This window comes from Melopsittacus undulatus, chromosome 2 (genome assembly GCF_012275295.1).
Source record: "Melopsittacus undulatus isolate bMelUnd1 chromosome 2, bMelUnd1.mat.Z, whole genome shotgun sequence".
Taxonomy (NCBI): domain Eukaryota; kingdom Metazoa; phylum Chordata; class Aves; order Psittaciformes; family Psittaculidae; genus Melopsittacus; species Melopsittacus undulatus.
In genome coordinates this window covers 93,323,947-93,341,911 of record NC_047528.1, presented here as the reverse complement: position 1 = coordinate 93,341,911, position 17,965 = coordinate 93,323,947, and the positions used below count along the sequence as shown (strand labels likewise).

The window sequence follows — 17,965 nt, the reverse complement described above, 5'->3', positions numbered from 1 at the left end:
TTAAGTTGCTAAATGAAACTATTTCCTGCTCCTTAAAGTTTTATCTTATCAACAGGATGAAAGTCTTTGTTCTTCAAATAAATGACAACACTGGTTCATGGTCTGTTCTCAGAGTTTTCATTAGATTGAAGTAGATGGCTAAAGATCTGTAACAAGTATTTATTATATCCCTTCTTTCTTGAGGCTGGTGATAACTGCCGTAAGATAAGAAGCTTATATGGTGGACTCGGAAACACAAAAATTTATACTTTGTATAAATATCCTGAAAATAATAACAGTCTGAGTGTATTTATTCTGGGTTCTGAAAGTCTTCCTGTACAACACAATTGGCAAATGTACGTCTGTGTCTTATTAAATTAACAAAGCAAATTCTGCTTTACTGTTTCAAGAGACTTTATCACTTGTCCCAAAATACCCTCAAATGCAGTCAGTCTCAGGTGTGTAAAAGAGAAATAGAATGGGTTATGTCTTCTTCTCTGTTTCTCTTCTTCATCTTTTACTTCTCCATCTACTGAGTGGGCCAGGAGTTGGGTCCATCTTAAATGCATTATTTACGAATTATATATTTATTTAAGTACTAAAGGACTGCTCTATGTTTTTTTTCTACATTTTTACCAAGGATTCAGGCAATTATCAGAATTCAGACACAGTTGGTCAAGGTGATTTTTGAAGCTTCTCTCTTAAAATAATCTCTGTGTGTTTACCAGTTAACTGTACAGTGTCACAGGCTGTTTCATCTGTCTATATGCTCCTAATTTGGCAACATGGATGTTGACTACATGATATTTTGAAGAAGTGTGTTCTCTAAAAGTCCAAATACTTGTTCTTTATTGAGGAGGAGGAAGGTTGTTTCTCTTCCAGAAGCATTTTCCAAAGCAGAATTAATTCCTCATACTACCATATCATTGCTAGTTGCCACCTTTGTTTCCATACAGTCATTTTGTCTGGATCATCTTCTCTTTGTCCCCAGAGCTAAACTTAGTCTTTGTACCTGATCTCTCCATGATGCTTTCCTGTTTCTTTTCTTTTCTTGTTAATATAGGTTGCAGGGGTTGTAGGGAAATGTGGAAAACTGAAGAGAAAGAAACAAACATAGGGAAGAGAAGAAGATTTACTGGCTTTGTAAAAAGTAACTAGAATGAGTCTTTTACAATTGGAAGAAAGCAGCACCAAGGCAGCAGTATGCAGTTATTGTTGAACTTAACCTGCATTTCCACAACCCTTCCCAAAATCTAAGATGTGAAATGTCGAAAAGTGTGATGTGCTAGATATATGTAAGGTGCTTTGGTGCCAAATTAAAAATAAATGATTAAATAAATTCTTCCCATCCCCACTCTTAGCTTTTAATAGCAGTTATAGCTTCTGAGGTAGGCAATGCTAACTCTGCTGGGTTTTCCGCTCTTATTAGATGGGGTTGGATTAACTGATTCAGCCTTGTGAGATGATACGGTTCACTCTGAAAGATCAAACTTCTGCAGTAGTTTTGCTGCAGCAGGTTTTCTGCAAGATGTTAATAATGTGGATGTCTCTGACCAGCTATGTAATCTTCAAGACAGATTGAAGATCTGTCTAATATTATATTTTATGGAGGCATTAAAAAGCAATACCTGTTTTTAAAATGGGCCTGTTTTCTCCGTCATTTAACTAGCCTTTTGGTTACTCCTTACGTTAGTTTCTGCCAGAATCCCCAGGTTTTCAAAGCATCAAGTTAATATGGAGAATACTGAGGATAAAGCTGTTCCTTTCCAAGTAGGAGTTAGGATTCTGTGAAAACTTTCAGGTCATTTTATGTGGGCTTCCAGTTTGTAAGGGAGATCCTAAAGGAGAAGTTCAGGGGAAGTGGAAGTGTTGTGAGCCTTGCTTGAAGGCAAGGGGGTATTTATGGTTATTCATCATTCCTGGCCAAAGTACTGTTTAGTTTTATTATGTTGCTGTTTTCCATGTCAAACCTTTTTATTGCAGCAGATAAGACTGACAATATCTGGGAAGAAATTGAAGTAATTATTTCAGGGCAGGGGAAAGCTGTCCTAGACAGGGGTGGTGGCTGAGGGTTGATGATGACTGAGGAAGGGAAGCGTGCAAGGGACAAAGTTAAGAGCATGAGCTGTTCTGGTTAGTCAAATTGTGTGTATATAAGTAGACCTGTGAATGCATTAAAATAAATAAATAGAACTCTTTCCAAATAACCAGTTGACTCAAGGGAAAGCTGTTCAAAGGCTTTTCTTGCAAATCTCTTGGTCTTGACGACAATGATGTTCATCCCTTAAGTCACCCCGTTTAGGTTCAGAGGAAATAGCTACAGATAAATAGCAATTTTTGCTCTCACTTAGGCACAGAAATGGTGGTGGGGATTTTACTACTGCAAGTACACACCACCTACAAAGTTCAGATTACTTGTCCAAAAGATGCAGTGATGACACTGACAGTGTTAATATGCCATATGAGAATTTTTGTAATATGTAATATAGACAGTATTGAAATAATTATATCCAATTAGTTTTTAAAGTGTATTTACAATCAGACTATTTCTAGAGTTGAAAACTACTATTGTTATCTTAATAGAGCTTGACAGAATTCATATTGTGTAGATATGCGGATTTATAATTCAGATGCTATAAAATTTGGAATTATATTGGTACTTGCAGTCCATGAGAGGAAGAAAAATTCAGGAAAGAAGTCTACATGTTTATATTGATGATTGTCAGCTTACATACACTGCTTGGTATCTATTCCTAGATATAAATTGCCATCTAAAATATTAAGGGTTTCTGCAAGAACAGAATCTTTCTGTGAGAGTTTTTACATGCTTGTTTAGCGTGTTAAACTGAAGCATTGTAAATAGTTTTCATATACTGGAAAAATAAATATGAGTGCTAAACTTACATTTTACTTTCTATTTCAAGGCTCCTGGAGCAGCTGGAAAAACAGGAAGTTTAGGGAAGAAACCTGGTGAGTCATGTTGTGACAGCACCTTGTATTTGTTCTTAAGTACTCAAGTTCAAAGGCAACAGAATCTTTTCCATGAAAATAAATTATGTTTGCACTTGGTCATTTTGTGTAAATCTGCACTGCTGAAAACTGTTGGATAGCCTGTCAGTCAATTCTATCACTAGATAGCATGTAGCTAGAGAATAAAAATCTGCTTGCTCAAAAATGAATGTAAACTTGATGATACAGAACAGTGGAAGCTTAGAAAAAGCCCAAGTTTACCTCTGAAAATTGAAACATGCATTCTTATCCTGTGGTTTTACAGCATTTTGCCCAGAACACTACACAATATGGTACATGTAGGCACTGTGAACTCTTGTGCCTGCTTCTCATTTTCAAGAGCACTAGTTTGTATCCATGCTATGTAGCTTACTGTCTGTCAAGCCTGGTCATACTGCAGATGATCATGTTACAGATTACTTTTTGGCTAGAAAGAAGTCCCCTGGCTCTTGGAGTGGTAAGGGCTGTCCTTCCAAACAACCATTGTATTTCCAAAGATTGTTAAAAAACGGCATTCTGTGTCACTGGCAGGCACCTGTAAGCTTTCCAGAAGACACCTCTTTTTTTCCCTCAGTGTATTTATTTGCTTTTGTACCACAATGATGACTTGTGCATTGAGCTGAATCAAACTAGAGAGGGAGTGCTTCACGCTTCTTTGTCCTTTTCTCTGAACCTTGTTCAGTTGCAGTGAGGTGGTTCAAGGATGTGATCTACCAAGTCTTGCCTTATTTCCACACACACACATACATATTTTTTTTTGTAGGGAGGAGGTTTTGCTTTGTCTCCCTGAACTGGTTGGCTGTGTAAGAGGAGGAGGGAAAAGCAGCCCCAGATTCATTTGGCTGCTTTTACTTTGACATATGAGCAATGGGCTGTTCTTGTCAAATCTTACTGATCCATCTGTGGAAAGAAGGGCTTGGAAGTAAACAACTCCTGCCCTTTCTAACTTTCATTTCCATGATAAAAAATAGTTATCTTAATAGATACAAAGTTCAGAAGAAGCAGACAAGAAGAGAGATCTGGAAACTCTGGAAGTGATACCTGGTAGGAATAGTGAGAAGATGGTGATAAGGATGGCTGTTTTTTCTATGTAGGAGAATGGTGGATAACAAGACTTCAGCCCAGAGTACCAGTGTTTTAATTGCCAGTCGTCTGGATTCAAATCAGTGGAGACTGGTGGGGTGTTGACAAAAGCTGTGTTCAGAACAATCCTGCCTATTTTTCAGGAAGCAGATTCATGGATGTTTTTACAATAAATGAGCTGCAAGTACAATGAAGTGCTGATGAATGAGTTGAAATATTCCTGTTTTTTCTAGAAACAGCAGGATGAGTGGGTGGGAGTTGGTAAAAGTGTGTATTTGAAGGGCAAGGGCAAAGAAACTGCTGTCTGTGAATTTGAGCAGCAGTGTGGTGACAATCACCTCTGTGAGAAGGCATTTAGGTTTTTTTTTCCTAAATGTACCTGTTTTAGTAGAGGCCACATTTTTTGCCCCGGACTGTGATTGAATTGGATCTCTTCTCAGTAATTCAATACTTGAATAAATCAAAATTAAGAAGGCCTTCCTGGAAGGAAAGGTTTTTCTCTTTTGTTTTGATTTGGTTTGGTTGTGTTTTGCTTTGTTTCTCTTTTTTGCTGAGTTGTTTTCTCTGACTTTCTGCTTCCCTGTGACATGTAAAATGAATGTTGAACTTGTAGTTCATATTGTAACTTTTTTAACATATAGTCCACAGTAAAAAATCTTTATTCTGCTAGTTGGTGAAAGCGGGTATCTGATGCCTGGAGCCTTGTAAATCACCTTTTTGTGGATAAAAATTGAGAAATTACTTGTTATAAGATGCACAATACGAGATTTGTGTTCTTTCAATATGATATATTGAATATTACATTTGCCATGGTAGAGAGAGAGGCTTTTGCCTGATTTATATATATATATATATATATATATAGATGAATTCCCACTGTTAATTTGTTTGCTTATGGTCATTTTGCCTCCTGAATGCCTCTAGGGTGGGCAAATTTGTATGATTCTGTGAAAAAAAAATCTGTGAATACAAGGAGCTTGCAGACTTTCTAGCAGTATAGCCATGTTTCCTGCCAAATAGCTTGCTTGCTTTGCCTTGGTACAGGACAGACTGCCACTGCTGCTGGCTTTCTCTGTGTAAACCTTTCCATTCTCCTCTCATCATCTACTGTATTTTACTTAGAAATTGTTTCTTTTGTCTCCTGCTTTCACACTTTGTGTGCCAAGTTACAGATCTAGGTCTAAAGTATTTTTCTCTCAGTTACTGGCTTTTTATCACCTGTTCAGTTCCACCTCTGTGTGCCTGCCTCTCCCCTCTTTGAGCTATCATGAGGGAAGTTCTGCCATAGTTAATTCTGCACGTGTCATTTGCAATGACCTCAGACTGTTTGTCATCTCTCTGCTTCCTCCTTATGTTGTTCATTTACATCTTGAATGCTTCTCTGAGCATTTTAAATTTTCTTAATCATCCTTGTCGTCTAAATTTTAAGTAAACTATCTTACTGTTTTCCTGGCAGCCTTCAAATCACTTTGTTGTTTCTTCCCTGAAACAAAACCTCCCTCTGTTTCAGAGGAGTTGTTTTTGTGGTTTTCTCTGCCTACAACTGCATTTTCAATGATAGCTCCTTTCTCTGCCTTACCAGCAGACTTCCCTCCTCCTCTCCCAGTCTGTGGGTGTTGTGTTGTTACTGAGCCTTTGGTGTTTCTCTTGGCCACAGAAAGTTTGGCCAAGTAGGACATAGCCCAGAACTGTATTACTTTCTCAATACAGCTGCCCATGAGAAAGCTGGAAACCACTTCTGTGTACTTGCTCCCTTCAGCCTCAGTCCCTTTTGCTGTCATTGCTGTGTTGACTGCTAGTCCACCTGACACTCTCTGTCACAGTGCTTTATAAAGGGACAAACTGAAGGAAGGTTTGACCTTTTTCTGCTTAGTCTTCCAGTGCAGTTCTTTAGGATAGACTAGGTTGAAAATATACAGTAATTATTAGTGAAAATAACTGATACTGAAATTTATTATTTTACCAAAATTTTTAAATAAAATCTAAAATCTCAAACAGTGTATTGATCTGTGATCAGATAATTGCTGAGCTTTTAAGTTAAGCTGTCTGCTTTTGCACTGAAGCAGTTGAGACACATTTCTGTGATCTTGAGCTGCTAGCTCTGCTGTGGGCTTTTCTAGGATAGTCTTAAACCACAACCATAACCAATCAAACCCAGTGCCCACACTGGCTGTTTGATGGTCCCCATGTGATGCATTGCCAAATAAAAACCTCCTTTGTCTTAAACAGAGGGACAGAATTTACTCTTCCAGGAAAGTTGGGGTTTTGGTTGGGTTTTTTTCCCATGAAAAACCCAAATTCTCTCCCTCCCTCCTCACCCTCCCCCCTTAAAAAAAAGGAAAAAGAAAAAGACAAAAAAAAAGACAAAAAGCTGCCAACCAACCAAACAACCCCCACTCCAGCCCATAGATCATTCTGTGAAGGAGAATACTTACGTGATGAATAACAGTATACTGGGATCCTAAAGTAGAGTTTTCAGCAGTAACAACACTACTTTTGTCTTGCTTCAGATGTCTGAGACCCTTTGCAACTAAGTGAAGCCCAAAAACTTCCTCTCAGATTCCCCTTAATTCATTACTAGAGAGGGACTATATAAATGTAGCAGTCTAAAATGTTTAGCTTCTCAAAAGCTAAAATGTTCCCAAATCTGCCATGTTTTGTTTATGAAATATTCCCAATTATCATAGTATTAAACGAGTTCTCTGTCGCCCTAAACATGTTCTGATAACATGCTAAACCTTGCTTAAAAGCTATCAGTAGGAATCAAAATGCCTACAGCCACTTACAAGGTCCCGTCAGTTCAAATTGGTTCAAAAATGGATTAATCCTGACAGTCTTTGTGGTGACTAAGTTATCATCTGTCTTTCCACAACCATTTTAAAATGAAGTAAGCTGCATTGTCTACTTTGTCTCATTTAATGGAGAGATAATTGTGAACTCATAGTTCCTCTCCCTCTGATTTGTTCTGGTAGGTGATCAAATAAGGCTACCAGTGTTGTATTAATGCTCACAGAATAAAGACTTCAAAATAAATCCCATTTGTTACATACTGAAAACTTTAATGTTTTTGTCTAATCTGGTGGTGAAAAATTTTCTGTAGTCCTTCACCAGTTTGCATCTCTGTTACTGCAACTTCACCATTATATTGTCATACACATGTATCTCCTCTTTTTCAAGAGCTTGGTCCAAGCTGATGCTACAAAAATGTGTTTATTTGAAAACAGTATTATGATACTTGATTTTAAGAGCCATATAGTTATAAATGATGGTCATTCTTCTTCTTCTCTATTTAAAATATTTTGTATATCATACCCAAAGAGCTGCTGCACCTGCATTTTATTCCTGTAGTGCTATGAACTTCTGACCTGCTGTATAATTGCCAAATATTTTCATTCAATTGCATACATACATAACAATTTCATTGAAAGAAATACAGAGTTGATATACTGTGCAAGTGATAATAGCAGAGTTAATATTGTATAGTTGTGATCATGTTTCTCCAAATTAACTTTTTTCTTTTTCTTCCTGCTTCAACAGAAATTGCCCAAGTTATTGCCTCTTACACAGCAACAGGTCCAGAACAGCTTACTCTTGCTCCTGGTCAGTTGATTCTTATCAGAAAGAAGAATCCAGGTGGCTGGTGGGAAGGAGAGCTCCAAGTTAGTTACTGTTTTTTTGAAATAAACTTCCATGTAAAAAAAAAAAGTAATTTTTTAATAGTACAAAATGATGAATGCATCAATGAAAAACAATTTTTAAAATGATCTGCAAGTAAGCATTTACAAATAAAATGCCTGTACAAAAATATGCATACATTCCAATTCCTTGAACTTAAAAGAACTTGGGGGGGCAGCAGGAGGAAGCCAATGTGCTTCATTGTAAGTCAAGGACATCCATCGCAGAATCAGGCCCAGCCTGCAGTCTACTCCCTTGTACATTTTCTCGAAGGGCCTTCAGATATTAGAAATAAGGGTACTTTAGGGCGTATTTTTGGCTGCTTTTGAATCCTGCCAGTCTTGTGTCAGTAGCCCAGAGCAAAAAAGCAGCTGCCATGTCAGGTAGTGGGGAAAGCCAGCTAGGCAACAGGAGTGTATGGGACTATTGGGTTAAGTGTAAGGGTCTATTTCCAACAGTGCCCATGCATATCATGTGCATTTGGATCAGCCGATACCCATGACACTGTGAAAGTAAAAGAAATACTGCGTGCGCAGTCTTGAATGTCTTCCTAAGAAGCTTTCTAAATTGCTGCTGCCAAAAGTTTGGCTATCCCTTTTGTTGAGAGATTGAGAAGTATTTCACAGCAGTGGTTTTGTAAGATGTCCACCACTTTTTTAGGTTGCTTAATGAATGTGACAGCATAGAATACCAGTCTCATGGCCCCATCTCAGCAACAGCTTCATTTAATGTAGAAGAGTGAAAAGAATGGTGTCTGGTGCAAGCATCAGATAGGAGAGAGCTTTAGTGTTGTATTAGAACATAGTAAATAGTGAAATATTTTAAAGTGGCAGGTTTTTTTAGAAGTGTATGTACAGTTCAGTTTCAGCCTCAAGTAGATTTTGGTAATACTTGTCTTACATGTTAGATTGAAGGTAAAATATGGCAAATGGGTTAAGCATTATGTTGCCGGGTTTAATGCAATCATCCAGAATATCTTGAAATGAATGATCTAGATAGACTTCAGATCAAGTACTTTCGTTTTCAGCAATGACAAAGAGAGGGAAGGAAGTAGTTAAAAAATAGGGTATGTTAGATTACTTGTTTCTCTAAAATTATTATATATTTTGCTTTTAAAGACTAAATTCTACATGACAAAAATGCAAACTTTGTTCTAACAATACAAAAAAAAGAATAAAAGTAGTTTGTAAGACAGATTTAATAGTTTTAAAAGCAGAGATTTGATTCAAAATTTTAGAATGACCTTGCTTACAGTAAAGATGTTTCTTCTGATTTTATTTGCAATGAATAGTGCAGTTGGTGAAATAACAGGATGCAGTTTCTGTCAAATTCCTATCCTGCTTTGTTGATAAGCTTTTTCATACTGGATCAGACCTGCAGTTTGTCTGTCCCAGCATCCTGTCTCTGACAGTGACAAATTTTAGCTGCCTTACACACTGTAGAGCGCTGCTGTAGGCCAGGTGTATGGTAACCTGCTGCTCCCTCAGTACAGACATGGACCACACACACTAATACACGTGTGCACCACATGTTCATACTGATGTTCTCTGATTAGATAGGCATGAGAACATCTGGCCTCCTTTCCAAAACCTTAACATCTGTTAATTAGGATCATTTGGACAGCATCTATCCATATGTATTTGTAGTTGCCGAAGCTTGATTTTTTTTGATTGGAATCTGGCTTTGGGATTTTGTATTTGAATCCAAACTTTTCCCTTTTTTTCTTGCCATAATGTTTTGCTGTTCTTCTAGCACTTGATTAATGTGACATGTGTTTATACTCTTGTCTGTTGTTTGGGCAGGAGAGACTATTCAAAAGTTTAGATACTGTTTCTTTAAAAGGAAAGAGGTGATTTAATTTCTTAATCTCTACTTAAACTATCACTAAGTAGGTATCTATTTAAATGCTTTTTTTTTGGATAATGAAAAAGCATTTAAGTGCTGCCACTGAATGCAATAGCTAGCATAATATTCTGGAGTTTTGGTTTAAAACAGAATCAGGAAAAATCTTTCGAAAGAATCAGGGTTGTAGTATTAATTCTAAAACACACAAAGTAGGAATACTCTTAAGTGAAAAATCACTCAAATTAGTAGAAAATAACTTTTGTTTATATGTTATAATTTTTTTCCTTATATATTATGAAAGCTTACATAATGAACAGAAGCATCATATCATTAAAACCATTGCCACAAAAATAGCTGACTTTCCTCATAAAATGCATTTTTCTTATTCTAAAGTAGTAATTCTGACTGCAAGTAGTTAAAATACTGGCTTACTTACCTTGTCTAAGGATCTATTGATATGCTTAATCCTTTTAAAAAAATTGTTTTGTTTTTTTTTTTTGCTAGGCAAGAGGGAAAAAACGGCAGATAGGATGGTTCCCTGCTAATTATGTAAAACTTCTGAGCCCTGGTACCAGTAAAACTACACCAACCGAGCTACCTAAATCAACAGCATTACCTTCAGGTAAGGAGTACAGTTGCATTAACAAATTTGCTTTTGTAATGTGTGTCATTTACGATAGGACTTATAAAAATGATTATGGTTATTTAGAAGGATATTTAGTATCTGTTATACTAGTCACTTTGGTTAAACTCTCTATTTTTCTTTTAAGTGAGAAAACCACACAATTGGTCTGTGTATTTATAGTGGTGGCTCCTCAGGTATGAACTGTTGAGTGCTAAAAAGCCATCTGTGACATTACATCTTAGGGCATTCAAATTATCAGCCCTATTTCTTGGCACTAACTGTAGTAAAGAAGTTTTTAAAGGTTCAGGATGATCTGTGGGCTTAGCAGGTGAGGCCTCTCTCTTTCACAACCTTTCATTTTTCCTAAAGTGAAGTGGAAGAAAACCACTCAAATGAAGATGTAGATTCTTGTCCTGTATAGCTACCTATTTTAAGGTTTATGAAAGGATTTAAGAGTGGTAGATTATTATGTTTTTAAAGCTATTTGTTACAGCTTCACCACAGGTAATGTCAAACAGTCCTGTCAGTCTACTGCAAAGTATAAAGGCAGGCTGAAGACTGAAAACAAAAAGTTCATTCCTTGTCACTGTTTCAGTCTTGAGCCATTTTGTGTTTGTGAGTAACCTAAGGAAAGAGGATTCCTGTCAGTCAACATGTAGGATGGACATATTTTCTTCCATAAGCCACCCAAAAGACTTGACATATTTTTCTGTCATTTGTTTGGATTTAGTTTGGGTTGCAAGGGGCAAAAGCGTGCTGTTTCCCAAGGCTGAGTTTTGACTGTCTATCATGAAAATGGAACAAATGTTTCATAATGAAAAATGGTAGTGAACATAATTTTTTCCTTTAAATATGTATGAAAAGTTATCATGCAGTTATGAAACTAGAATCAAATACAGTTTCACGTATCGTTGGGATAAATGAAAGTGCCGTATCAGAAAAGGTAGATATTATAAGTGATTGCTAGTTGGCTCCTTTGATGGTAGTCATGAAGATGTAGAAAATTAGACTTCTATAAAGACTCATGAGTTTGGGTACTGCAGTTAAAATGGTAACCTAGTGTTGAGACACATACTTTTACAAGGCAATATGATAGATTTTTTTTTTTTTCATTTTTTTAATTATTTCAGGTTTGACAGCCTGGAACTTTTCACACATGCTAATAAAACTTTTACAGAATAAACTTTTTAGCACTTTTCTAATTGCCTACAGAGCATCAAAAATCTGGATGACATTTAATTTTATCAAACTTTGTTATAGACCTTTAATTTTGGAGGATAAGAAGCTTTTCTTTCCATTATGATAGATGGCCTCACTAACTGTGTGGTTAATGTAAGAGGTTAAAAGGTAATGCTTGACAAGCATCTTTATAGGAAGTATGTTGGTGGGGAGGCTTTCTATAGCAAAAGACATGGAAAGCCTGAAGAAAATGATCTACAAGGGTTGAATAATCCCCAAGGTGGTACATTATGAAGTGTCTGAGAATGTGCCGTTACAGTCTGGGTTTTAAAGGCAGCAGATCCGTCAGAAACTAGTATCATCAAGACCTCTGTTTCTTTTGTTATTTTGCTTTGATGTATGTGCTGTCCATCTGCCATACTCTAATACAGACTGCATGACTTTAACAGCTCTTTTTTTTTAAATTCTGTTGCATGGATGCTTTTGCTTTATATTTTGAACTTTCCTTAATTTCCTACTCCTTTGTACATGTTCCTTTCTAAATTTGTGTCATAAATGTGTTGTTCCTGATATTGATAAATTAACTGTTTTACTGATACATACAGTTAATCAGGCACAGAGAAGTCCACAGTCTCAGAATAGTAGGGAAAGAGTATCACCTGTTCTGCTTGTTTAAAGAAAGAACATTATAGATCATACTGTTTGTGTTATATGAGAACCTGGATTCCCTCTGCTGTTGCAGCAGGAGTAGTGTTAATCAATAGGCAGTCTTTCTAAAACGAAACTTTCAGGCTGAAGTGCATCTCAGAGAAGGTAGGCTATAGCTTGCTTCTGTAGTTAACAATGGCTTTTGGAGTTCAAGTAAGCGAAGAACTTCCTTGCTGGGACTACTGTTCCTACATAGGACTAAGATGAATTCTAAACTTTGTGACAAAGGGTACATAAGATCAAGATGAGGTAGGTCACTGCTTCAGGTTCAATTAAGGAGTCCTGTCTCTTCAAGAATTCTCTTAAATGGCTTCCACAGGTTTTAAGGTGATTCTTGGAATCCCACTGGACTATTTAGATATTCTGATAGTAGTGTTGGACCATGCCAAATTTCCTAAAATTCTTTGAAGTAGAAGAGAATAATCTGAATGAAAAATTCTTCAAATATGAAGAATTTATTCTTCAAATAAATTAACTCTAGAACAGGTTACAAATGTGTTAATGTAAGTTATATATTCAGGTATGGTCCAGCTTAAATTTTTTATTGTTCTTAATATTAGTAATGGCCTGTAACAAGAATGCTGTAAAAGAGTTTTTCAGGTCTTTAAAGTGAAATGTGAACATCCATGGTGTTTACAGTCAGACTTGTGTTAGCACAAACCAGGAGTATACCATAATATACCTTCCTTTAGAAATGCTAGTTTATCTCCAGTATGCCAGGGAAATGGACACTTTGGTTCCTTGATGTGCTGGGTGTTACAAATCACAGTGAGTGCCTCTTTCTTTCTTTATTTTGTTTTTTTTTTCCCACCTCTTTTGCAAGTAACAAAGCTAAACACTGAGACATCTGCAGAGTCCTGTTAAAGGATTATGATCTTTGTGGACAGGCACAAAGTGTTAACTAAAAGCAACTGAATAATATTAATTAAAAAAGAGAGGAGCTGTTTGACAAATTTAAGTTGCTGTCTGTGTACAAGAATGAAAATAGAAGAAAATTTTAGGTTTAATATAATGGAGAGAACCTGACAGCAAGGCTAATTAGAAGTTTTGTGTCTCAAGGCAAAATACCAGAAGCCGTGTGACTTGGCACAGAGAAAACATCAGTGATGTAGAAGAAGTATTTAAATAAACAGTCCCCCTGTTCTAGAGAATTACAAAAACTGCTCTATTATAATTGAATAGAAGCAGCTGTATTCTGAGAACTTGTCAGAGTTGATGAGTTTCACAATAAGTAAACAGAAAGTAGGCTGCTGGAAGCAGTCCTGTGGTGCCAGAAGGGCAGCCTAAACCACCTAAGATGCTTTTTATTTTTCTCATCTTTTCGAAGACCTTTGTGTTCCTAACACCTCAGTGGTACTGTAAGGATGGCACCATTGCCTTTCTCTTGAATTTAGAGCTGTGCTGAGCATGTGCAGTGCTTAATTACAAAAGAGGGTGCCTTTTTCAGGCTTCAGGTAGTGGAATTTAACATGTTTCCCATACTTTTCTGTCCATTGACCAGTTCTGGTGGAAAGGATACTTTTCAGAACAGATTGGTGAGGATGTGAACAAATTTGGTGCTTTTGTGGGGAAATCTGTGTATGCATAAATATTAAGAAAAGCAAAAGAGAAGTGTCAATAGAAAGCTAACATCATTGAAGTGTTTGACTTTTTGCTAAAACTTTTAAGTTTTTCCAGTCTTCTCCTACTGTTGAGCACTTCCAAACAGAAGTATCTTAAGTATCATTTCAGGCAGGCTACACTGTCCTGTTTGCTCTGCCCTTCCTAGAGTGATCCTTTGCCTTTAAACTGAAAGAGGGTAGATTTAGATTAGACATTAAGAAGTTCTTTACTGTGAGGATGGTGAGGCAGTGGAACAGGTTGCCCAGAGAAAACTGTAGATGCCCCATCACTGGAAATGTTCATGGCCAGGTTGGATGGGGCTTTGAGCAACCTGGTCTAGTGGAAGACATCCCTGCCTATGGCAGGGGGTTAGAACCAGATGACCTTTAAGGTCCCTTCCAGCCCAAACCTTTCTGTGATTCTGACCCCTCGGTAAGCTGATTGGGAGAGCAATGCTGTTAGGAAACTTTGTTTTTTATAAATCACTTGAGCCAACTTATTGAGGGCTCAGCTAAGGACCAGTACAAGGCACAGAAGAGTGCAGCAGGACCATGGCAGGATTGGTTCAGATCAGTGTGATACCTGTAGTGTTCATAGTTGGTTTATACATAGCTTGTGTTTTGCTGAAACATTACGAGTGCGATAGACCTCTTCCTTTATCTTACAGTGTGCCAAGTAATTGGCATGTATGACTACACCGCACAGAATGATGATGAGCTAGCATTCAATAAAGGCCAGATTATAAACGTCCTTAACAAGGAAGACCCAGACTGGTGGAAAGGGGAGGTGAATGGACAAGTGGGTCTCTTTCCATCCAACTATGTGAAGCTGACAACAGACATGGACCCAAGCCAGCAATGTAAGTGACCCTCTCTGCTGCCATGCTGTGATTATTTGTATAGTACTTTTAAGATGAAACATGCAGCATTGCTGTGATTCTGCTGTGGTTTGCAGAACTCAAAGCTTCACCACTGCTGCACTTGTCAAAGTCTCTTTGAAGACCTTCTGTAATGCAAACCTTATTTTATGTTTGTTTTATTTTTAGTTCCCATACCCTTTGTAGCATGTTACCCTTTATCATTTTTGCACCATGCTGTTTACATGCCTGACTCATTTTCCTAGCTTGAATTTGCTCATTGTTTTGTTTTGCTTATGTGTTGTTTTCCTCCTTTTTCTAGGAATCATATGTTGTCCATCCCCCACTCAGGCTTGAAAGTCCTCAAAGAGACCCACTATCCCATATCACTGCCCAGAGGGATGATGGGAGATGCAGCCTTGATCATGTGGCTTCCAGCATGATCATCTACTGCCTTCTGAATAGAAGAACACACTGCAGAGCAGTTTACCTCATTTTACATTAGTTGCATGTAATCACAATGTTTGAGTTAATTACCTACAGATATAGATGCAAAATTAAAATGAAACAAAAAAACACAAAAAAATCAGAGGATAGTGGGTCCTTTTGTGGCTTTCACAGTTACCAAACTAATTTTTCCACCTTTGCACAGGTGCTTTCAGTAGTTTTAAAATTATTTTAAAATATATATTTTAGCCTTTTAAAGGAAAAGTATAAATTAAATTTCTTCATTGCAATTTTGTTTGTGCAAAAAGACCCACTATCAAGGAATGCTGCATGTGCTATTAAAATTGTTCCAAATGTCCATAAATTTGAGACTTTATGTACCTTTCTTTTATATTGTTCCCTTGTCCAGTGTTGTCAATATGTCTTTTTTTTTTTTTCTTTTTTTTTTAATTACAAAAGAACAGAAGGAGTTAAATCAGTTTAAGGAACTTTAAATGTGCCCAATTACAGATAAGGTATTTTTTTGTAGTTATTGTACTGTATGTATCAGGTGTTCCTTGTTGAGTGTGTAATACATTGTGGAGAGAAGAAATTCACTTCCTTCCAATGCAAGAGATATTAACCTTGCATAATGTTTTTATCCCAGTTATGTTAATTTTATTTTGCACATTACTTTTAGCTGCATACAATTAGAAAACACCCTGGTTTATGTTTGTCTCAGATGTTCCAATTTTTTGCATTTTCTTATCAGAAATCAATAGAATGCTACATTCATGTGGGATTTGAGAATTAACTTCTTTATTTTCATCTTGGTTACATGGAGTTTGATTTCTCATCTTTACTTTCTTATGAGTATGGAACAACACATTTTGAACAAGTAATTTTCCTGACAAGAAAGAATGTATAGGAATATCTCCCTGCAATTAATTTCCAATGTTTACATTTTTTAAACTAGACTGTGGAATTTATACAAATTAATATTAAATGGAGCTTACAGTCAAGTTTATGTGGTAGATGTGCTGTAGCTAAGCCATGTTTGTCCTTCCAGCATTAGTTACAAACTCTTGATGAAATGCCTGGTGCTGTCAATGCAGAAACCCTCTCTTCCCAATGCCTCAAGCACAATGTAGCTGTTTTACTAATTACTTTACCATTTAGTAATGTTCTGGTTTGTGTATTTCATTACTTCTAAATTTCCTGCTGGCAGTGTTGTAGCATTTCTAATCCTCCCCATCTCCCTCCTTCTGACCCGTCATGCGGTGCAAAGAACAAGTGAAGCTCCTTATTCAATTGCACTTCAGTATTTCATCAATATGAATGTAAATTATATAAATATATAAAAACCTGCAGCTTTAACAACTGTAATACAGCCTTTAAAATTAGTTACATGTATAGATAATTAAATTCTTCATATAAAAGATAGACTAAAATGTGTTTGTCTCATTGCTGTATGCACACAGAATTCACCAAGTGGCATTAGCGCATGTAATGAATTTACCGCCAGAACAGTCTAAAGCCAACCTGTTAAATTTCAGAATGACACTTGTCTTGTTTCTTTGAATATTATTTCAATATAATTACTCAGATTTGTCATGAATACCTGCAACCTTTTGCACCTTTCTTTCTCTACTCATTGGTTTCTACATGTTACAAATCAGCTGATTTTTTTTAACAATATACTAGTAGATGAATTAAGTATTCTTTGTTACTTTACCATGGGTTTACATTGACTTAGGCTCTGTGTTGTATGCCAGAAGCTCTAGTCTTAAAACATGCACAATTGCACAGTGTTTTTCTTTTTAGGATAGTATGTAACATGAACAGATTTTTCCTTTACCACTCTGCCATTAAAAAAAGAAATATTAAAAATTGTCTTTATCATAGCCACTTGCTGAAAAATAGGCTGTCTGGTGTGACAGCAATTGAACAGAACGTCAGTGCCTGAGGATGATGTACCCAGATTTTATTCCACTATTTCAGAATTTTGTGCATTAAAATGTTATTTTAATGAAAGAATCTCTCTATTTTCCCATAATGAGCTGTTGTGTTGAAAGATTTATAACTCGACTAAAAGTGTTTGTCCTAAAGGACATGTTGTTTTTTATGATTTTAGGCCAGAAGCATACTTTATCTTGCTATTGAAATATTGGCAAAACTTTGGATATAGGGATTCTGATGCTGCTTTTTTTCCACCATTGCTTAAAGTGAGAAGAAGAATAAAGTTATTATGATGATCTGCAGGCTACATGTTTTCTAACATGCTTCTTCAAAGTGTTGAGTGATGTCTCCTAAAAGATTTTCAAAATCACAGTGCCCTAAAACTTCCTGCCATCAGCTTTCCATTGAAGTGAAAAGAACAGCCTTAAGTCTACAGCTCTCTGTAGAAGACACATACACAAACAGAGGTATATGTTGTGCCAGGACTCCATAGACAGCAAAGTGCTGTGCACTGCTCAACAGAGCAATATCTTTATCAGTCAATTGTTGAGAACAGTTAACTCACAGAAACTTCAAAGCACATTTAAAATGTCCTAGACAAAGAGATTCAAACCATTGTGACTTATATTGACATGCATTGTGGAAATACCTATAATGTTTATTTACTCAATTATTAAAGTTCTTAAGTGTACTATTATAGCTTGGCATGGTAGTGTTTAATCTTCCTCATAATCAGTGATTTCCCTTGAGTAGCAGGGAACAAGATACTGCACTTCCTGTTTCTTACCTGTTTGGATTTATGTTTATATATATTTATGAGAAAGGGAGTACGAAAGCAATTAATAAAGAAAATTTATTATTTCCATCAGAAAGAAGAGTTTTCCAGGATTGTGTTTCAATCCAGTTTTGACTCTCTCCCCTCCTTCCTGGTTCATCTGAAAAGATCTTTAACCTTTTAAGGCACAAGTCCCTTCCCAAAGCTGCAGATCTGGACTGCAGCAAGAAAACCTATTTCCAAA

The 17,965-nt window shown here is 36.5% G+C and overlaps 1 protein-coding gene across 2 annotated transcripts in view; it reads left to right on the top strand.

Moving 5' to 3' along the window:
• ITSN1 (intersectin 1) overlaps window positions 1-17,965 on the top strand; it is a 142,637-nt gene that overhangs the window by 98,695 nt on the left and 25,977 nt on the right. The window contains exons 25-29 of one of the 2 annotated variants that reach the window (XM_031051210.2): window positions 2,904-2,949; window positions 7,609-7,730; window positions 10,096-10,213; window positions 14,373-14,564; window positions 14,884-17,245. In XM_031051210.2, the coding sequence (XP_030907070.2) occupies window positions 2,904-2,949; window positions 7,609-7,730; window positions 10,096-10,213; window positions 14,373-14,564; window positions 14,884-14,885 (480 nt within the window). In that variant the 3' untranslated portion in view covers window positions 14,886-17,245. Of the gene's footprint in view, window positions 1-2,903; window positions 2,950-7,608; window positions 7,731-10,095; window positions 10,214-14,372; window positions 14,565-14,883; window positions 17,246-17,965 lie in introns of those variants that run through there. The other variant, XM_031051209.2, reaches the window with a different exon arrangement.